This window comes from Notolabrus celidotus, chromosome 10, assembly GCF_009762535.1.
Source record: "Notolabrus celidotus isolate fNotCel1 chromosome 10, fNotCel1.pri, whole genome shotgun sequence".
Taxonomy (NCBI): Eukaryota; Metazoa; Chordata; class Actinopteri; order Labriformes; family Labridae; genus Notolabrus; species Notolabrus celidotus.
The window spans coordinates 12,002,710-12,025,625 of NC_048281.1; the positions used below are offsets into that span (position 1 = coordinate 12,002,710).

At 43.4% G+C, this 22,916-nt stretch overlaps 1 protein-coding gene across 7 annotated transcripts in view; it reads left to right on the top strand.

Moving 5' to 3' along the window:
* Positions 1–22,916, top strand: part of enox1 (ecto-NOX disulfide-thiol exchanger 1) — a 77,072-nt gene that overhangs the window by 47,805 nt on the left and 6,351 nt on the right. For 6 of the 7 annotated variants that reach the window (XR_004632827.1, XM_034694604.1, XM_034694605.1 and 3 more), the window contains 10 exons: positions 1,651–1,799; positions 1,938–2,075; positions 10,653–10,820; positions 10,925–11,131; positions 11,611–11,844; positions 14,157–14,369; positions 17,483–17,589; positions 20,032–20,146; positions 20,233–20,444; positions 21,790–21,897. Coding sequence is in view for 6 of the 7 variants with exons in the window: in XM_034694604.1 (XP_034550495.1) it covers positions 1,790–1,799; positions 1,938–2,075; positions 10,653–10,820; positions 10,925–11,131; positions 11,611–11,844; positions 14,157–14,369; positions 17,483–17,589; positions 20,032–20,146; positions 20,233–20,444; positions 21,790–21,897 (1,512 nt within the window). In the remaining variant the exon portion in view is untranslated. Of the gene's footprint in view, positions 1–780; positions 804–1,650; positions 1,800–1,937; positions 2,076–10,652; positions 10,821–10,924; positions 11,132–11,610; positions 11,845–14,156; positions 14,370–17,482; positions 17,590–20,031; positions 20,147–20,232; positions 20,445–21,789; positions 21,898–22,916 lie in introns of those variants that run through there. The other variant, XM_034694609.1, reaches the window with a different exon arrangement.

The window sequence follows — 22,916 nt, forward strand, 5'->3', positions numbered from 1 at the left end:
TCTATGTTTTAGTGGCATAGCTGTGCGTTACTGTGAATCTGCACCAGCTTTGCTCAGAGAAGTGCTTTCGCCTTTTTTTATGTTGTGCCACAAACTACCAAAATCCCAAAGCGTCAGCACGCACAACAAAATATGAACTTTAAATGAAGAAATGAACAGCTGGGGCTTTAGTTTTGGGCTGATCCAGAACTTTATAAAACCTGAAGCTTATTGTTTCATCTTTAGGTTTGCACTAACGGTCTTTGTTGAGTTTTTGAGGCAGGTACGACAGCTCTTTGCTGTCTGTTTTTTACTCACACAGTCGTGGAAATATCTCATGGATGGTATCATTTTGAAAGCAGTTGTCCTCTGTAGTTTTTTGAGCCTGAGCACAGACTGTGAGGACGCTGTCGGAATGCATAGAGTTATTCTGTCTTTCTTCATTTCCACTGAGTGAATTGCCTATTTGATGGCCTTAACGTGCACCAAAACTCACCAAACTTTGCGGCCGCATCTCAAGTGATGGATGTTTCCCTACGACAGCTCTCTCGTGCATGACTGTGGTAGAATGGCCAAACAGCTCCACCTAGAAGTATTTAACATTTCAGCCCTTTTGAAGGGTTTTGACTAGATGTATGAAAACGTGCATGCAGATGTATCTTGTTCACACATATAAAATAGTCTCTTATCATCACTGTGGAAACCAAACAGGAAATCAGCCATTTTTAGTTGATTTTCAAAATAATGCCTTTTTTAAGACGTTTTCAGGGTCTGTTTGAGATACTCCTCCTCAAACGGGATTTATCAGATCAACTTCATATTTGGTAGGTGTGTTGACAGCTTGAAGAGCAAAAGTTATTAACAGTTTGAGTTTTCACCAAAAGGCGTGGCCGTAGCTCAAGGTCAAAGTTTGATGTTTTTTGACAATTCGCCAAAATATTAAATACCTCGTAACTCTCATGTTTGATGTTTTACTTCCTTCAGACTTAACCGGTACACTAAGAGTCTAGACCTGAACACACCCACATGTACTACGGCTAAAACAGTTTACTACATCAGGCACAGCAAACTGTTTTACCCATCATGGTGTCTGAAGCTGTCTGTTGTGTTTTGGTCTCAGATTGTAAACTGAAATCTAAAGTTTTGGACCTGCAGACGGTTCTGATCATATTTGGATGCAAATCGACGTGCTTATTCCCGCTGTGCCTGCGGCCCTGAGTGACCTCTGCTGCTGGAATGATTAACATGGATTCAGCTGATCCGGCCTGTCAGACAGAAGTGAGGGATTTGTTCTGAGGAAGCGGCCTGTCAGTTTGATGCTCTGATGCTTTTCACAAGGCTTCGACAGCTCGACTCACTCTCGGGTGGAGAACCATAATGAGCCTGATTTCACACACACACACTTTGATGATTAGTGTTTGTGTGTGCGTGTGTGTGTGTGTGTGTGCGTGTGTGTGTGTGTGTGTGTGTGTGTGTGTGTATGTGTGTGTGTGCGTGCGTGCGTGTGTGCGTGCATGTGTGCGTGCGTGTGTGTGTCAGTGTGTTTTATGCTATCTGTTGTTGCCTGACCTGATTTTAACTTTGTTCTTAATTAGCTCCAGATTTCTCTGCTCCTGCATCATCTTTGCCTCCATGATTCATCTCCTCCTCTTATTCTTCTTCTTCCTGCAGGTGGAATGTGATGGTGTGACCCTAACTGGATGAGAGTGTCTGTTTGTCCATTCTTTCATCCATCTGTCCATCCCTCTATCAGCCGGAGGAGAGATCTGATGAGAGGAGGAGAGAGGAAGAGGAGCAGAGACGACCTGCGATGGCCAGCAGTGAGAAAACTGAAATATGATCCTCCAGAAGAGTAAGTCTCCTGCATGTTACTGTTCCTGATGTGTGTGTGTGTGTGTGTGTGTGTGTGTGTGTGTGTGTGTGTGTGTGTGTGTGTGTGTGTGTGTGTGTGTGTGCAGCAGCTGATGGTGTGGGCAGTTTGGGAGCTGAGCAGAACCATCTGAGTGTCCCGGTCTCGGATCATGGAGCCTGGGCCACGGCCATGAACAACCTGGGCATCATGCCAGTGGGAATCAGCGGGCAGCAGCTGGTCTCAGGTACCTGCTTTCACCTCTCCTCTCTCCTCTTCCTCTTCCTCTTTCTCCTTCTCTTCTCCTCCTCCTGTGTTGGCGTTGTTGTGCGTCAATGTGCGTTGTTGACAGCAGATGACTGATCCCATATCTGTCTGTTCTGACTCTGTCTCTTTCAGCCTGGCTCACAGGACCTGCAGATTTCATGCATATTCAAAGACTCATGCACAGTTACAGACTCTTCAGGCGCTCAGAGAAACACACGCTAAAAGCTGCTTATAAAGTCGTGTGTGTGGGAGTGTGTGTGACACTAATGCAAATGAACTGACTCATTTTGTATTTTAATTGTCTGGAGTGGAAAAGCTGAATTAGCTTTAGGATGATGTGACACTGAATCTAAGAATACCACGTCTACCATCACTGCTGCTAACAGCACGTCTACGACTGGTGTGAATACTGTGATGATGATATCAATGCTAATGTGAGTATAGAGCTCTAAAGAACATTCATGAAGGTACTTTGGTAGAGATGTGCACCAGTCCTCATTATACCAGTATCAGGAGCAAAAACATCAACATTAGGTATAGTCACACTTTTCTCTGTTTGCAGATTCTACGGGAGAATGTTAAATCTTTCTGTACAACCAGACCTTGGTCAGATTAGTGTTCTAATTTCAGTTTGTAGCTTGAGTAATATCGACCAAGGCTTTGCAGGCTTTGATGTCAGCAAGAATTCTGAGAACAAATACGACATTCCGTGAAGAAGGTCAGAGCTAAAAAAAAACATCAGTGTCTCTAATCCTCTTTCATAGACCTCCATTCAACAAACAAACATTGTAAAAGTAGTTTTCTTCTCCTCTTGAGGGTAGACCTGACCTGAGTTTTTTACTTTCAGCTACAACTAACCTGTAATTACAGATTCTGATTCAGAAACATGTTGAATCTGGATCTCAGGGTCTGGATTGTAGTCTGAGAAGGTTCAGGTCTCTGTCTGTAGTCTGAGTTGTATCCACCAATCAGGTGTCAGCAGGAAAAACAGTCTGTATGGAGAGCAACAGCAGGTGTTCTAGAATTCTGACATCAAAGACAGAATTGGTTCTCAGAATTCTAAGAACAAATGGACATCCTGTGAAGAAGGTCAGTGCTAAAAAAAACATCAGCGTCTCTAATCCTCTTTCATAGACCTCCATTCAACAAACAAACATTGTAAAAGTATTTTTCTTCTCCTCTTGAGGACAGACCTGACAAAGCTTGACTTTTGACTTTTGACTAATCTGCATCATGATGTTGTTATTTCAGCAAACTTAAGACCCGTTAATTACAAGAACATCACAAGAACATCAGTTTCTGTTTCAGGTTCATACCGCTGAAGGAAGCCAGAGTGAAGCCTCTGTAGAACTGATTACAGTGAAACTGAGACTCAACACAAACAGATGAATGGGCGCTCCTCTGGGGAATGTAATGAACTGAGTTTCTCTCCTCTTTATATCTAAACATACAATCACTTCTTAAGTTGATATCTGGACTGTAAACAGCAGCGTGCAGAAAAGGAAGCTTTGGCTGGAAGTTGTTTATCACTAGCAGAATTGAAGTTGGCTATGATTCCCAGAGGCACATATTGTCACAAACATTTGCTGTTTTAGTGTTCTGCTGCAGTCAAAGGTGTTAATGCTTCTTTCGATGATAAATCAGATTCTGTATCACTTCTCTGAGGAGGGCGTTGCTGAAAACAGAAACAGAAACATCTGGATGTGATGAATTCCTACATTTTGTTCTGGAAATCTAAACTTTATATCTGCCTCTGCAGTGTTACATCACATCTGTATTGAATCCCCTCAGTTATATCCATGCCTCAGTGTGTGTGTGTGTGTGTGTGTGTGTGTGTGTGTGTGTGTGTGTGGTGTGTGTGTGTGTGTGTGTGTGTGTGTGTGTGTGTGTGTTTGTGTGTGTTTGTGTGTGTGTGCTCCAAACACACCAGCCTCACTTGTAATTTTCACAAAAAGTACACTAAGCCCTGCATGTTTCATTCAGTGTTTCACCTTGACTCTGTTTATGGGATTGTTTCTGTGAGGCGGGGGGATTTGTCGGAGCGTCTCTCTCTGTACAAAGACCCTGGGTGGGTGCTGCTTGTATAATAAGTGCTGCATTGTGCAGGTTTATTAAATGAACGCGAGGAGATTTGTGGAGTTTTTTGTGCGTTAAGCTCAGAATAATTGAATGTGTGGATTTAACTGAGCGGCGCTGATAGAGGAGAGACAGGCAGCAGCTCAGAGAGCTCGCTCCTCTGCAGCTTCAGAGGGAAAACATTGAAATGATGACATGTTGTTTCAGAAATGAAGTGATGATGATCAGACTCCACCTCTGGCAGCAGAGCAGGCCCCCTCCCTGTTTCACTACATGTGGGAACATTTAGATCATCAGAAGTCGACAGAAACAAATATGATATCTCTGCATCCACGGGTCAGCTCACGCCAAAACACCAAAACACACTTGCTGTCTCCCCTCAGGAGAGGTATTCACTGATTCACCTTAAAACCACTGCTGGAAAGTTTCAGGTCCAACACGTCCCCCTTTAATCAAGATTGATTTAAGGGACCATGTGCAGGACTCCAAATGTTTCTCTAAACGTGCAGTAACACTGCTGGCCAGGGAACTTGCCCTTCATAAACTGAGTCAGGCTGCTCTGGCTGACCACGCTCCCCCCCATTACACAGAGCACAAGCTGCTGCCACCTGGTCACATGTAGACTCTACCCAGGTGAGGGACTAACAGGTTCAGACAGTCCCAGGTGCAATCGCCCTCATAAAGTGACTCTCAGTCTCCCTTGATGTCTTCACTTGTTGTGTCCATGAGACTAAATCATCTTGATCTTCACTGTGCAGAAATTGAAATGTACAGTGTGTAGTATTTAAAGGTGCAGTGTGTAGTATTTAAAGATAGTGTGTAGTATTTAAAGATAGTGTGTAGCATTTATAGGTACAGTGTGTAGTATTTAAAGATAGTGTGTAGTATTTAAAGGTGTAGTGTGTAGCATTTAAAGGTGTAGTGTGTAGCATTTAAAGGTACAGTGTGTAGCATTTAAAGGTGCAGTGTGTAGTATTTAAAGGTGTAGTGTGTAGTATTTAAAGGTACAGTGTGTAGCATTTAAAGGTACAGTGTGTAGCATTTGAAGGTGCAGTGTGTAGTATTTAAAGGTACAGTGTGTAGCATTTAAAGGTGCAGTGTGTAGTATTTAAAGGTGCAGTGTGTAGCATTTAAAGGTGTAGTGTGTAGCATTTAAAGGTGTAGTGTGTAGTATTTAAAGGTACAGTGTGTAGTATTTAAAGGTGTAGTGTGTAGCATTTAAAGGTGTAGTGTGTAGTATTTAAAGGTACAGTGTGTAGCATTTAAAGGTACAGTGTGTAGCATTTAAAGGTGCAGTGTGTAGTATTTAAAGGTACAGTGTGTAGCATTTAAAGGTGCAGTGTGTTGCATTTAAAGGTGCAGTGTGTAGCATTTAAAGGTGCAGTGTGTAGTATTTAAAGCTACTGTGTGTAGCATTAAAAGGTCCAGTGTGTAGCATTTAAAGGTGCAGTGTGTAGCATTTAAAGGTGTAGTGTGTAGCATTTAAAGGTGTAGTGTGTAGTATTTAAGGGTAGTGTGTAGCATTTAAAGGTACAGTGTGTAGTATTTAAAGGTGTAGTGTGTAGCATTTAAAGGTGTAGTGTGTAGTATTTAAAGGTACAGTGTGTAGCATTTAAAGGTACAGTGTGTAGTATTTAAAGATAGTGTGTAGTATTTAAAGGTGTAGTGTGTAGCATTTAAAGGTGTAGTGTGTAGTATTTAAAGGTACAGTGTGTAGCATTTAAAGGTGCATTGTGTTGCATTTAAAGGTGCAGTGTGTAGCATTTAAAGGTGCAGTGTGTAGTATTTAAAGGTGTAGTGTGTAGCATTTAAAGGTGTAGTGTGTAGTATTTAAAGGTACAGTGTGTAGCATTTAAAGGTACAGTGTGTAGTATTTAAAGGTGTAGTGTGTAGCATTTAAAGGTGTAGTGTGTAGTATTTAAAGGTACAGTGTGTAGCATTTAAATGTGCAGTGTGTTGCATTTAAAGGTGCAGTGTGTAGCATTTAAAGGTGCAGTGTGTAGCATTTAAAGGTGTAGTGTGTAGCATTTAAAGGTGTAGTGTGTAGTATTTAAAGGTACAGTGTGTAGCATTTAAAGGTACAGTGTGTAGTATTTAAAGGTGTAGTGTGTAGCATTTAAAGGTGTAGTGTGTAGTATTTAAAGGTGTAGTGTGTAGTATTTGAAGGTGCAGTGTGTAGTATTTAAAGGTACAGTGTGTAGCATTTAAAGGTACAATGTGTAGTATTTAAAGGTACAGTGTGTAGCATTTAAAGGTGCAGTGTGTAGTATTTAAAGGTACAGTGTGTAGCATTTAAAGGTGCAGTGTGTTGCATTTAAAGGTGCAGTGTGTAGCATTAAAAGGTGCAGTGTGTAGTATTTAAAGGTGTAGTGTGTAGTATTTAAAGGTACAGTGTGTAGCATTTAAAGGTACAGTGTGTAGCATTTAAAGGTACAGTGTGTAGTATTTAAAGGTACAATGTGTAGCATTTAAAGGAACAGTGTGTAGATTTTAAAGGTGTAGTGTGTAGCATTTAAAGGTGTAGTGTGTAGTATTTAAAGGTACAGTGTGTAGCATTTAAAGGTGCAGTGTGTAGCATTTAAAGGTGCAGTGTGTAGCATTTAAAGGTACAGTGTGTAGCATTTAAAGGTGCAGTGTGTAGTATTTAAATGTTTAGTGTGTAGTATTTAAAGGTACAGTGTGTAGCATTTAAAGGTACAGTGTGTAGCATTTAAAGGTACAATGTGTAGTATTTAAAGGTACAGTGTGTAGCATTTAAAGGTGCAGTGTGTTGCATTTAAAGGTGCAGTGTGTAGCATTAAAAGGTGCAGTGTGTAGTATTTAAAGGTGTAGTGTGTAGTATTTAAAGGTGTAGTGTGTAGCATTTAAAGGTACAGTGTGTAGTATTTAAAGGTACAATGTGTAGCATTTAAAGGAACAGTGTGTAGATTTTAAAGGTGTAGTGTGTAGCATTTAAAGGTGTAGTGTGTAGTATTTAAAGGTACAGTGTGTAGCATTTAATGGTGCAGTGTGTAGCATTTAAAGGTGCAGTGTGTAGCATTTAAAGGTACAGTGTGTAGCATTTAAAGGTGCAGTGTGTAGTATTTAAAGGTGTAGTGTGTAGTATTTAAAGGTACAGTGTGTAGCATTTAAAGGTACAGTGTGTAGCATTTAAAGGTACAATGTGTAGTATTTAAAGGTACAGTGTGTAGCATTTAAAGGTGCAGTGTGTAGTATTTAAAGGTACAGTGTGTAGCATTTAAAGGTGCAGTGTGTTGCATTTAAAGGTGCAGTGTGTAGCATTAAAAGGTGCAGTGTGTAGTATTTAAAGGTGTAGTGTGTAGTATTTATAGGTACAGTGTGTAGCATTTAGAGGTACAGTGTGTAGCATTTAAAGGTACAGTGTGTAGTATTTAAAGGTACAATGTGTAGCATTTAAAGGTACAGTGTGTAGATTTTAAAGGTGTAGTGCGTAGTATCTAAAGGTGCAGTGAATGATATTTTCTGTATAATAAGCAGGTTTTAACTCTCAGGAGTCTAGCTGGCTGAAACTGTCTCTTTTTTCAGTCGGAGGTATTTCTGCTCTAATTAGGGAGCAGATCTTCCACCTCAGGCTGATTCAGGGTTGGATTGAGGTAAGGTTAGGATTATTTATTTTGGGTCTTCCCTCCTGTATGCGGCTGACTGATGAGATCTCACCTTGAAGGTAAAAACAACCAGATGTTTCCAGTGAGGCTGATGCAGCTCAAGTCGTGAAATAATCCCAATTAAACCCATAAAAACTCCTCTCCTCTCTCTCTCAGGGCTCTGCTCTTCATTCCTCCCCTCCCTCTGTCTGTGTGTGTGTGTGTGTGTGTGTGTGTGTGTGTGTGTGTGTGTGTGTGTGTATGTGTGTATGTGTGTGTGTGTGTGTGTGTGTGTGTTTCTCTCCCGCTCTATATTTCTTCCTCTGTCTTCTGTTTTTGGCAGATGCAGCCAAGCTCGGAGCCAGAGAAATGAAGCTGGCTCTCTGTGCGAGTAAAAAGCAGCCTGGTGTGATTATGATGAATGTGTGGCACACAGAAGTGTAATTTACCTGTGCGGGTTATCGCAGACAACACTTTAATGAGTTTTCCTAAGACCTGAGGAATCTGAGGATGCACCGTGGCTGCACATGCTCAGATTTATGTGAGATTATCTCTCTGAGTGTTTTTCTTTGCTTTTTAAAGGACTGAGGATCTCTAACACACAGTGTGAGGGGATATTCTGCCAAACAGAACAGAGAGCAGGAAGTGTTTTACAGCTCTGCAGCTCACAGCACACTGTGTGCTCTGATGCTGCAGAAAACCAGAATATGAAAGGAATTATTGGATTTCTGCTGTTCAAAGAAAACATGCCTCTGAAGCTAAAAACCATTTAGCCACAGATATTTATGAATGTAGATTCCACCGGCGATATCTGGAACAAAACCAAAACTAAGTGCCGTCACATCAGATGAATCCTCCTTTGAGAGGAGAGTTCTGTAAATGCCTGAAACACATGGTCTGACTTGAACACTCCCTCTGTGCTGGTTTATCAGCTGTGTGGAGGAGAGAGAGCTGGCAGGGTCTGAACTCCTCATTAAAGCTCTGTTGTCAATCCTCACTTGTCTGCAGCCGGCATGTTTAAGGACGAGGATCAGAATCAGATTTAATATTATTATTGTGTTTTCCTGCAAAACAACGCTCGATGTAAAAGAAAAGAAAGGGTTAAAACCTGATCTGCAAACTGAATAATGTTTGTGAATAAGTAGAAAAATATAATAAAACATATTGAGTACTTAACTTTCCCAGTTGACAAAATTGATCTCATACTGTGAGGAAACAGAAGAGGAACTCGCTGATAGTAGCCGAAGTCTGTAGCAGCATAACCAAGAGCTGGCTCAGGCTTGGACCAGACACGAATCCCCCGGAAGGATTTTAGTTAACATGTATTAATGGGACATTCATTCATTCAGAGAGAGATGGGTAGAATTAGGAGAACGATGTTTCAGTTTCCCTGGCAGTCTAAGCCTATAGCAGTCAAAGTCTATAGCAGCATGACTAAGAGCTGGTCCAAGCCTGAGCCAGCTCTAACTTTAAGCTTTATCAAAAAGGAAAGTTTGTACTCTTAAAAGTAGATAGGGTGTCTGCCTCCTGGATCCTGACTGGTAGATGATTCCAAAGGAGAGGGGCCTGATAACTGAAGGCTCTATCTCCCATACTACTTTTAGAGACTTAGATACGATAAGCAGGCCTGCATATTTGGAGTGCAGTGTTTCTGGGATTTTTTATATATTTCCTCACAGAGCACCTGAAATGCGCCATGAGAGGTTGAAAAAGAGGGGCTTGATAATTGAAGGCTCTACCTCCTGTACTATTTTCGGAGAATCAGACCTCCTTCTAAATGATAAAAATATTCACTGTACCTCCTCAGAGAATCCCCCCTGCTCCCTCCTCTCTTCATCACTGGTATTTTAAACTGAGGACGATTTCAGGTTGCAGCAGTGAAGGATTTCGGTGTGAGGGTTTCATTCGATCACTCCTCACCCGGCAGCAGCAGCAGAAACATTTATTTCTCAGAGCATTCTGTAAGAGACGTTTGTCCTTTCCCTTTGTGACAGTCTCCCTCTCCTCTCATTTAAATCACTTCTTCCTGGCTGCTGTTGTGTCTGGGTGGGGGGCAGCGTTTTCTGCTGACGTCTGGTTCCTCCTGCTCTCTTGTTATTGCAGCGTTGGAGATAGGAACATGCGGCGTTGCACCGCCCTCCGCCTCCACCCTGCCTGCTCTATTTTCACCCAGACAGTTGAAACATTGCTCCTGTCGCCTCTTTATCTTCTCCCCTTTTCTTCACTTTCTCTTTCTCCTGAACAGTCGTTTTTCTGCTCCTCCTGGTCCCTCCTCTTCCTTCCTTTCACACACTCAGGGTGCTGTTTCTGCAGATCTAGTCTCCATTTTCATCCTCTCTAATCTGTTCTCTTCCAGATAACCATGCTTTATTTCTCCTATCTGCTTCTCCTTCTCTCTTTTTCCTCCTGTAAGGTTTTATCTGTATTTTGAAAAACACATTTTATGGGCATTTTTTAGATTTTGTTGCAACATTGTTAAACTGCATGGATGATAAAAGAAGATGAAAAATTATTATTTTTCTGGGGGGAGATATTCCTCTTTGGAAAGAAGAGATTGTATTAATAAATAATGTGCTTTATTTACCTCTCAGTTTGTGCAGCTCATTTATAGTCTGAGAATTTAGAGGTTTGCGTGGAAATAAACTGTTAAGATCACATATTTCACGTCACACAGCTGATCAAAAACAACAAGGCATCCAGGACGTAGCCTGATCTTAACGTAGCAATAGAGCAATGTTAAAATCTGGTTTAAAGCTCCAGTGGGGAACTTGTGGTTGTGTCAGTTTTGGCGCCCCCTATCAACACGATTCAGTTCTGTGCTGACCCCTCACTTAAAGTAGACCTGTCCTGTTAACCTGTGCATCTCTGTCCTGCAGAATCTCTGTGCATCCAGAGGTTCGAGCCCGGCCTTGGTCTCCTCACTCCCATCAACCCCATGATGGCTGGAATCAGCCTGGTCCCGCCTCCTCCCATCCCCCCTGACATGCCCATCATTAAGGAGATCATCCACTGCAAGAGCTGCACGCTGTTCCCCCAGAACCCCAGTAAGAACCCGAAACCACAAACTATTTTGAAGAGATGATGATGATGATGATGATGATGATGATGATGATGATGATGATGATGATGGTGTCATATCCTTTTTCAGATTTGCCCCCGCCATCGACACGTGAGCGCCCCCCCGGCTGTAAGACAGTGTTTGTTGGGGGTCTGCCGGAGAACGCCACGGAGGAGATCATAAGGGAGGTGTTCGATCAGTGCGGAGAGATCATCGCCATCCGCAAGAGTAAGAAGAACTTCTGTCACATCCGCTTCAGCGAGGAGTTCATGGTGGACAAAGCCATCTACCTGTCAGGTGAACAAACACGAGAAACGTCTTTCCATCCCTCCTCCGCCCCTCCTCTGCCCCTCCTCCACCCCTCCTCCACCCCTCCTCCACCCCTCCTCCGCCCCTCCTCCGCCCCTCCTCAACCCCTCCTCCGCCCCTCCTCCGCCCCTCGTCTTCTTCCCCTTCATCCACGCTCCTCCTTTCTGCTGTGATTTTACCAGTGTGATATGTATTCTATATATGTAATCCTCGCTCTGGGCATCTTTGCTGATCCTCTGCCTGCCTTCACATTTCATGTTTGCACATGAAAGAGGGGGGGGGGGGGGTGCTCTCCCCGCCTCAAGCCTTGGTTTTCCACATATGCACCTGGAAGAGCTCCCAGAACAGAGTGATATATAACAAATATAACTTATCACATGAAATAAACTCTCTTTGATGGGAGTGGTCCTGACTGATCTGAAATAACACTCCATGGAGATGTAACTCTGCGGTTTCTGTCCTCTCAGGATACCGGATGCGTATCGGCTCCAGCACTGATAAGAAGGACTCAGGGAGGATCCACGTGGACTTTGCTCAGGCCAGAGACGACCTGTACGAGTGGGAGTGTCAACAACGCCTGTTCGCCAGAGAGGAGCGACACCGACGCAAGGTCCACGAGGACTGGCTCAGACCGCCGTCCCCTCCTCCCATCGTGCACTACACGGAGCATGAGGCGGCGCAGCTCGCAGAGAAACTGAGAGGTAAGAGAGACGGGAGGATGACAGACTCCCAAAGTCTTTTTTTGACTAACAAACCACAGAGGCAGGAGAGGAACCTGCAGACGTGTCCATTTTTAGTTTGTGTTTCTGTAACCGTGGTGTAAATATTCAGAGTGACCTGGGATTTATATTTGAAGGTTTTTCTGGCATCTTTCACCACAAAGACAGTATTTGTTGTTGGTTGTAGTCTGGTGTTCTGGACTCATGGAGCACTCCATTATTAGACAGACCAGACCTACAGAAATGAACCATTGACCAATCAGAGCTCGCCTGTCTCGTTTTTTAGGGTCTGCATGATGTCATCAGAAAGGAGGAGCAAGGTGATGGCTTTGCAGACAAACATGTCGTCTCCAGTGATTTAAATTAGGCTTGATTCAGAAAACTAGAGCTGGTTCAAAGTCCTATTTTAATCTAAGATACACAAATATACAAGAGATCTTAGTCTGGGCCTGGTCCTGGTTCTGCAGAGCTCCAAACTGGTCTGAATTAAAGTCCGGTAAAGAGATAAGAGAGCTGATGATGTGAATGAGCGGGTGCTGTGAGATGTTGATGTGTGAAAGTCTCTCCTCCTCCATGTTTCTTCCGAGGCTGTCTCCAGTATTTGTGAAGGTGTGAATCAGAGCCGAGCCGCAGTCAACGTTAAAATCTGAGCTCTTAATCTTAAAAACATTCATGTTTTTATATTCTATAAAGGTAGCCCAACATGCAGACTGACAGTATGTACGAACACCATCTGACACAGAGGTGCTACTGTCCAGTTGAATTAAACTACCACTCACTATCCGTCTTCATCCTCTATGCACACAGAAGCTTTGTCCTGATTCTCTGCTCATCCTGCTCCTCACATCTCTGCTGTTCATCTGTTGACTGTTGCTGGGATACACATCATGAGATGTTTCAACTTCTGTCTGCAGAAACGTTCCCAGTTTGATCGACTCAGTGATTCATTTCTGCTCCCACACAGGAACCAGCTGCATTCACACTTTCTGTCTGTTTAGCCACAGCCTCAGAGATACCAGAGTCTCTAGAACATTATATAGTTTAATACAGACATGAGCGTGAACCTCGATTCATCAGACCACAGGACAGGTTTCCACTTCCCCTCAGTCCATCTTAAACAGGCTCAGGTCTCCGTGTTTCTGGATCAGGTTTATATATGGTTTCCTCTTTGCATGGTTCAGTTTTAACCTGCATTTGTGGATGCAGTGATTTCCACTACAGAGTCACGTCTGTTTTTAATGCTTTAATGCTTTTAACGCACCATTTCCTCAAGGCCTTTCCCCATTAGCTAGTGCTGTCCCCGAAACGTTGTGAAGCGACCTTGGGTTTCTTGAAAGGCTCTATATAAATCCCAGTTATTATTATTGTCATTGTTATGATTATTATTATTTATTAATATTTTTTATTATTATTATTATTATTATTATTATTATTATTATTATTATTATTAATAATCGATCATATTAATTGATCAAGTGATCTTCTCCTTCATTAGATGGATAGATGGATTCTCTCTCTCTCTCTCTCTCTCTCTCTCTCTCTCTCTCGTCCTCGGTCAGAGTCAGCAGCAGGTTGTTTGATTAGAAACTCAACCCTGATCCTCTGAGTCATTCTTCCTCCTCCAGCGTAAACATTCATGTTTCCTCTGAATAACCTCTTTGAATCCATCCTCCTCTAACAGCGGGGGAAATAAATTTAATTCTTGGTCTCTCATCGCGCTCAGCTGTGCCTCATTGTGCTCTCTGTAATGTGACGGTAATCTCTGCTGTGTGTGAATGAGTCTTTATCAGAGCGGGGAAAGTGTCTTCTTACAGGTTGTGTTGCAGCGGGTATTGAGCTCATTAAATGTTCTCTAATTCACTCTGTTCTGCCGTCAAATGCGCCTCCACAGCTCGCTCGGTTATTATTATTCAAATGGAGGAAAGCGACAAAGGCCCGCAGAGACTTTTATGTCTGAATGCAGCTCCAGGTTTAGGTTGGAAACTTTAGAAACGCTATTCGTGCTCGACGGCTGTGACGGGTTCACAGAGGCGTGCGCGGTGAACGCCCCCCAGGAGGAGGATTAGATCTGCTGTTTGTGTAGCCCGACTGAGCGCTAAAGGTCCCTGAAATATGTTCAGTATCAGATCCTGAATACACAATGTGTGAGTCTGCGTGGAGCAGAACGCTGGAGAGCCGAGGTGAACCCAGCGCCGTGATACCAGAGTTCAAATAAAATATAAAGAAAGAATCAGACATTACTTTGGACATGTTCTCGTCTCTCATGATTTCTGATATCTTATTTTTTCCATCAGATGATAATAAGTTCAGCGAGGCAACAGCGGTCCTCTTCACGTGGATCGACCGCGGCGAGGTGAACCGTCGGACCGCCAATCAGTTCTACTCCATGATCCAATCAGCGAACAGCCACGTGAGGAGGCTGATGGGAGAGAAAGCTCAGCACGAGGAGGAGATGGAGCGAGCCAAGGAGATGTTCAAGAACGCCCTGATGGCCATCCTGACACAGTGTAAGGAGACGTTGTTTCATTGTTTTTATAAACAGTCGTAAAGCAGGAGGAGGGAGAGCTGTGCTGTGATGACTGTGACTGAGCAGTTACTCAGGTAAGATCATCAACTTATCACAGGATCCATCTCTTCATTCATTCAGACTACATTTCAGAACTACACAGTGATTACACTGCTGACCACAGAGGACTCACAGATACATCAACATCTAAGATCTCTGTAGTCTTACTCTTTAAACCGACTCAGAAGAGTGTGTGTTCACTAATCATCCCACAACCTCTCCAACACAAGATCATCCTGCAAACCCGGACACAGTCTGAGGGGTTCTAAAGGTTCTCTGATTTCTCTGTTAAAAACTGTAATCAATAATTGCAGGGAGCGGAAACAATAAAGCATAAAAAGGTTCAAATAACATCATAATAAAGCTATTGAGTATTTCAAAATAGACATTTCTCTAAAATTTCAAGGGTGAGCTGTCTTAGAATTATTGAGTCCCAGTTTCACTGTATCTGGAAGTCCACGTTAGCTGGAATCTGTCTTACTGCAGCACTATAAACACAAATTAACAGATAAATATTATGATTTAATCTCAGTACACAGGCTGAAAGATCTGCATCATGAAGCAGGTTTATGTTTATTTTATTATAAGATTATTTTACTTATTATTTTAACTTGATTATTATATTTATTGTATCATTATATTGTTATATTTATTTTGTCATTATATTTATTTTATAATTTTATTTTTATTTTATTTTATTATATTTATTTTATCATTATATTTATTTTATTATTATATTTATTGTATTGTTATTTTTAGTTTTATTGTTCTTGTCAGTAGCAGCCACAGTCCCTGTCGTCAAACCTCCTGAAACTGAATAGAAGTTCATATTAGCGATGGCGCTAACAGCTCCTGCAGTCATCAAGGATTCTACCTGGACGATGTTGGGGATTAAAACCTAAAATCAGGGTTTATAAATCAACATCTTTAGTCCAGTTTCTTTAAAAACAAAGATTTTATTTTGTTCCAGTTTGTAGATTAACACTCAGCCTCTTCATCTTCATCATCATCATCGCCCTGCCCTCTGCTGTCACGGTCTTTGTCCCCCCCTTTAGTCCAGGGTCCAGTCTCAGATTACAGAGGTGCAGACCATGGAGACATTTTCACCTCATTCGTTTTAAAACCTTGAAGCGAGTCATTTACTCAGCTCCGTCTCCATGACAACGCTCCTCCGTCCGTCTCACCCTCGGCTCCGTTATCTTCAGCTCGCCGTGCGGCGGCGATTAGGTCAGACACACGGAGGTCTGAGAGCCGCTGGAGGGAGGGGGAACGTTTCAGTGACAGGCTGCAGAGAATACCAACACAGACACTGACTTAGACTTCAGGTTCATCATCACTGTATGTAAAGATGGATGTCACAGTCACACCCCATCCATCAACATGAAGCCAAATACCTCACCATGCCCCACCCTGCCCTACCGTGCACGCTGACATGTTGTTCAGTTTGAGTCAGTAAATAGAAAGATTTAATTCATTAGAATGAAACTAAATGTAGGCACACACCTGTCTACATCAACTCTCTGGGAGGAGGCTGAAACATGTCAGAGGTGAGTGCTCCGTCCTCACACAGGATCTTTGTTTGTTTCTACGTGTTGAAGACAGAAAGTCCAGGTATCAGTCAGCTCACCTGTTTGGATGTTTCTTTATGTTCAGCAGGTTTGTTGAGTCCAAATCACGTTAACGCTGGAAATGTTTGACAGACGATGTGAGAGCATTATTCTGAAAGGAAGCATCTCAACAGAATGATCAGATTTATCATCATCATGTGACATGTGACACACGTCATGTGACCTGTAAACACACGTCATGTGACCTGTAAACGCACGTCTTGTGACCTGTAAACACACTGCAATGTGAAACAAACCTCACTCTGTAGAGATGCTGCCGCAGTGAGTCGTGATGGAGGTGAAGCTGCAGGTGATGTAAGTACAGAGTGATGGACGGAGGAGAGACCGACCTATCAAAGGACACACACACTGATGTGAAGCCAACACAACAAATACACAAGTTTCATGAAGCAGGATGGATGCACATTGTTATTTAAAGTGTTTATAGTTCATCGTCTGCTCAGAGAGTCTCTACAGGAGTCCAGAGAACGCTCTGTTGGAGGTCGTTATGGAGGACAGTGGGACAGTCTGCTGCTTTAGTTTTTATAAATGTTAAATGCAATGCAATTCATATCAGTGTGTTGATCTGTGAATCAAATGAATGTCATTAAATGTAATTTATGGTCTTGACTAAGTAAGGGATAATGTATGGTTAGCATGTGGTTATGGGAAATAGAATCCCTTCAGGGTGAGACAAGACCAGTCATAGAGGGGTGATCAGTTTAGCTCTGGTGTTGCTCAAGTTAGTGAAAGTTAATAACTGTTGTCAAGGGGTTTTGACCAATCAGAATCAAGCATCTTACACAGCCGGAAGATCAGGAAAAGAGCTTAAGTAATAAGGTTACATAAATACTGCCCAGCTGCACCAGTGTGTCTGAAACATGACTCAGAGGAGACGGCTTCAGAGTATGGAGACTGGTCTCATCATGCAAACCTGAGGACGTCACTGAGACCTGAGTCTGACCTGCAGTCAGTCTCCGTTTATCAGCTTTGTGTTTAACTTCTCTGATTCAGTCTCATCCTCAGGTCTCTGCTGATTCTCTCTCTCCACAATATCTCTCTCTCTGCTTTTGTGATGTGGTCACTCGCTGACATCAGCTGCACCTGTAGCTTAGCTCGAAGCTGTTAGCTCAGACTCAAAGTACCTCATGATGTTTTAATTCAGTTTGACACAAAGAGCAGATCCTGACCCTTGTTGGAGTTCTACCTGAGCAGATGATGATGTCTTATTTTAGAGTGAACTGGCCCTTTGATTTGAGCTGGTGTTGATGTAGTCGGTGTGTGTCCACGGTCTCTCCTCCATCTGCTGTACTCGCCTCAGTCAGAGCTACAACGCTACATAAACCGCTTGTTTTGTCTTGATCCTCCTCCTCCTCCCATACCTCTTCCTCCTCCCCTCCTCCCCCCCTCCTCCTCCTCTTCCTCCTCTTCACTCTTCACCCCAAAGTCGAGCAGATCACCAGCGTTTTCACCGCCGCCACCAGACAAAAGGCATGGGACCATTTCTCAAAAGCTCAGCGCAAGAACATAGACATTTGGAGAAAACAGTGTGAGGTTGGTACTCCTTCTTCTGTCTCCTGCTCTTCCTCCTCTTTCTCTTCTTCTTCTCTCTGATGTCATCTCTGAGTCCTGAGAAGAGAGCAAACAGACCTGTGGGACTCTGTGTTGTTTTCCTGGATGCTTCAGCCTCAAAAACAGAGACACAGACAGACAGACGGACAAACAGAAAGACAGACGGCTCTGATCTCTCTTCCTCACTCCCCATGTAAACCAAAGATCTGACGCCTCCTAGAAAGTGTGGGCTGCTCTGGGAGCAGATTCTTCCAGGGTTAAGACTGTGATAAATATTTCATCCAGACTCTGGTTGGGATCACAGATTAGAGGAAGTTTGATATGGGGGCGGGTGAAACTGTCAACTTTCTGCTGAGTCAGCACTCACTGCTGTGCAGAGTTTACCTGTGGAGATAAATATAATACACTGAATGCAAACATTATATTCTTCCAACTTTGATGTGTGCACTCCATTATAAAATAACTGCATTTCACTGTCTTCCAGCAGGGGGCAGCACACACCGCCCGATAGTTAGCATTGAAATTGCAGGAAAGCTTTTCATTGTTGTTCTTACAGATGCATCAGCAAAGCCAAAAGAAGTTTGAAATAAACCATCCAATCGCAGACTGGAGGCGGAGCCGGAGCTGTGTAGAGGAGGAGCTTCTTTATTGGCAGTTTGCTTTAAATTAGCCAAACATTATGACGCCAAATAACAAACGCACAATAGTCTGTCACTTAAGAGTTTATATTTGTTTCCAGGTCCTCATGGAGACCAGATTAGTTTGGTCGACAGTTTGTATTAAACAAATAGAGCCAGCATGAAGTATGGTGTTTATTACTTCAGGCTTTGTAGCTAGTGTTTTGTTCTCCACCATCTTGTTTTTGGGAGCAAGAGGTGACTGTTCAAAGACATGAGGATTGTCTGTACATAAATATGGACGACATACCTACATCTCCTCCCACTGTGAAGAAAATTAAGCTAAATACCTCCGACAATGATACCAGCTTCCATGGCCCCGCCCCTAAGCTCTGATTGGAACTAATATCTTTATTATTTTTTGTAATGGTTGTTTACATTTCTGTCTCCAGGAAGGAGGAGATAGAAACGTGTTTTTACATGACAGCTAACATCAGTGTTTTATAGTCATCATTGTTATTTGGTGCTGCCCCCTGCTGGACGACGCTGAAACACAACCTGACTTTAAAACAAACACCAACAATTAACCGATTTACCTGCATATTTTTGATTGATCTCAGTTTAACTTTGTTAGTTTTCTGTTTATCTACAATCATTTTAACGTCTCTGTAATTTATCTGAGAGTCTACTTTTAGAGTATTTTGTTGTAACGAGAGGTAAGAGACACTGATCAGTAAGACAGAGCCGTCCGTAGTAGCTTCAGCCCCTTCTTTTCTGGTTAGTATCTGTGGTAAGTCTACCTGCTCTTCTGCACCGTCATGTACCTGAATAAATCTCCCAGCCTGACAGAGTGGAGCTCCTCTCCTCCGTGGGCGTCTCTCGCTCAGAGATGTACTCGGAGATCTCAGCTGACAAATGAACAGATAATGAAAATGGCAGCAGGAAAGAGATCTGATTTCCCCGAAGGCTGCGGCATGCCAGTGAGAGAGACAGCAGCTCTCTGCTCTCGCTGCTGTTTAAGTCTCCTCACATGCACAGGTTCACTTTATGAAGCTTTTAGTGCTTCAGAGCAGTTATTACTGTTTTATGATTTTATTCATCCAAAGGTGAAAGACGAGAGCTCAGACTGTCTGCGAGCTAATGTGCAACATTTCCTTAACCCTGCTCAGAAAAATCTTCAATATTTCTCCCCCGAAAGTCCAAAATGTTGTTTTGTTGGAGCCTCTAATGTGATTTATTCCCTCATAACTTTAGTCAACATCTTTATAGATTAAGAAGGTTTAGAATAAAGACCGAACAGGAAGTGGGCGTGGCCTCTTGGTTTTAAAAGTGCCTTAAACCCAGCATTAGGTGAATTTAGTGAATGATGGTCAGAGTCACAGAGAGCAGGAAGAGGGGTGGACTTAGAGAGGGGGAGGAGTCAGAGAGGGGAGGAGTCAGAGAGGGGACAACTGGGACTGACAAGCTCCTGACACGACAACCTGAAATATTAGCTTACAAAATAGTTTCATAGATATAGTTTATTACGGAGGCTGTGACGGAGGATTAGAGACACATTAAGGATAAAAGAGTGGTAAATGAACGGGGATCATCTTGTAAAGTTAAACTCAACAGCTGAAGTGGTTGCAGAAGCGTGCACACACTGCTGATTACTTACCAAGATGCTCCACATTGAGGCTCCGCTTCTGATCTGTCCCTTCAAAATAAAATATACGTTAACCCCAGACTAAAAGTTCAGCCTCCACCATGTCGTGTGTGTTGTATCTGAGTTCTTCCTGCACTGTGTCTTCTCTCTGTGATGTTTCAGGAGCTGAGGAACGCTCACAGCGAGGAGATCATGGGAATCAGACGAGAGGAGGAGATGGAGATGTCTGATGACGACTTTGAGGAGAATCCCTGCAAGAGGCTGCGCACTGAGAACGGTACCAGAGACAGATGCCACATCGGGTTTACACCATACAGTCTTAACACTTCTTGAGTTTAATTATCTCCCTCCTCCCCCCTGCAGGTGTGTGTGATCCGGCCTCTCTGAAGGAGGAGAACGACTCCCTGCGCTGGCAGCTGGAGGCCTACAGGAACGAGGTGGAGCTGCTGAGGAAGGAGACGAGAGGAGCAGGTCGACCTGACGACGAACACACGCAGACGCTGACCAGCTCACACACACACAACCCCGAGGCTCAGATCCAGCTGCTGCAGCAAAGCATGCACAACATGCAGCAGGTACCAACCTACACTGAGGCCATCTTTGTAGTTACCATAGTGTGGACCAATGAGGCTCCTGCAGCGATGTGTGCTGTGATTATCTTGCAGCATCATGGCAGAGAGCTTCTTCTGATAAACACTCAGCCCTGCCTGGATCTCATGAGTCAGGCATTAGAGGTTACTCTGGATTATCTCAGGAGTCTGTTTGACCGGATCAGTCCGTACACGTCTGCAGTCAGACACATATTTAAGATTTTTAAGATTTTAAGCTCTGATTTAACGTCAGACGACCACACCGGCACTAACATATGAGCGAGGTGACTCAGCATGTGCAGGTTTCAGCCCTCAGACAGATCAGAGTCTGGATCTCTCCTCTATGTAAACACGTCTGTGAAGATGCCTCCGAGCAAGGCACCAAACCCTGCTGCAGAGCCAGGTGTGTGTGAGCGTGTGTGTGTGTGTGTGAGCGAGTGTGTTCAGACAGGTTTGCATCAGAAAACAGCTGCGAGCAGAGCTTATTTACTTCCCTGAAGCGAACATAAAAACAAGCAGTGTTTTCCTGCGCTGACTCAGAGCTCTCCCATGATGCTTTGCTGCACTGATTTAATAAACACAGAGACGGTTTGTTAGAGCACGCCGTTCGTTTGGTACGAGTTAGCCTGATTTGACTCGACTCCCTGTCTGTCTCAATAAAAAGTGACAGCGCTGATAGAAGCAGGCACATTAGACACACACACACACACACACACACACACACACACACACACACACACACACACACACACACAGGCACACACGCACACACGCTGCCTGCTGGCTTGTTTTAATGTGTTGCTGATTTGGCTTCTCGCTGAGTGAGAGAACGTCACGATCCTGTCGCTCCTCGTCTGTCACCTGATGACGCTCCTTCAGAGAAAAAGGACGGATACATTAAGAGCTTTACTGAGACACACACCTGCTTTAGATCCTTTATTTATCACCAGGTAACATACACTCAAAGATTTGTCAAACTGAGAGTGAGTAAAAGTGTGATTTTACCTGAGCAGTTACTCTCCAGTGATCTGTCTAAAGTCTGATGATGGAGGAGATCTGGAGTTGCTGTCTCATGAGACGGTGCGTGATTCAAAATGTCAGCCCCGGCTGCAAAAACATAATAATTGGACATTAACGCTGCTTCCTTATATTATTTTTCTCCTATTTTATTATTATGTCTTTGTCACAAATCATATCATCAGTCCTGGATCACCCTAAACCTTAAACAGTAGTGATATCATGTTTTAAACCACCTTACATGTTGTGATGAACTTTGTTGCACAACTCTGGTACGACAAGTAATCTGCTATGTGTGTTTTTTTTTCTGCAGCAACTCCTGAGCCTGCAGGAGAAGCTAAAGAGTAAAGAGGCGGAGCTGGAGCAGGCCAGGGAGGAGCATCACTACCTGGAGGGGGAGGTGCTAACGCTCAGAGACAAGGTGAGTACCAACCAAGCGGCAACCTCCGGTCTCAAAATATGAAGCCCATGCGGAAGTGTTATAAACTGCAATTCATCGAGAATTCGCTTGAGGCTGGCTGCAGAAACAACGGAAACCACATAGACACACATTCAAAGAAGACGATCTTTGCAGGATTAATAAACATGTTTACAGCCTGGTTTGAAAAACGGCTTGGCCCTACATAGCTAATTTCTCTATCGGCACACACTGCATGGGGGTGAATTTTTTTCTAATGCAACGGTTCAGAAGATATTAAGATTACGAGTTTTTGCCCAAATAAGGACATGATTGACTTGACTGACAGGCGGGAACACGTAGCTGTTGGCCAAGAGGCTCAAATCCCGCCTCTTTACCTCACACTAGGTTTGGTTGAGTTCAGCATTTCCAATATGGCTGCCGCCGATGATTGGCTTCGAAACAGCACTCAGGAACAGACGGTGACATCACGGATACTACGTCCATTATTTATACAGTCTATGGTACCAACGCTCGCAGCTGATTGGCTCTCATTGATCCTTCTGATTAAGAGCTGGAAATAATGACACTCAAAATGACATGTAACACAGGAGGAGTGAGGCAATATGATGCAACACAGGTGTCAGTGTGTGTCCACACACACAAACACACACACACACACAGATGTTAGCGCGTGGTTTTAAATCACCTCACAGGAACGTGTCCTGCAGCAGCGTCAGCCCAGAGGACCGGTTCTCTGCTAAAGTGCTTTTACTTTCTGTTTTTTCTGAGGCTCTTTCATGGTCTGTAAACACACACACACACACACACACACACACACACACATACACACACACAAACACACAAACACACACACGCAGTGTTTAGAGTGATGAAGGGGGATGAAGGACATGAGGGCTGCTATGGTAACGGTCCTGCCTGGATGTTTTTCTGTTTCTTTCCTGCTGAGTGGTTTGACCTGAGACATGCCACAGTGTGTGTGTGTGTGTGTGTGTGTGTGTGTGTGTGTGTGTGTGTGTGTG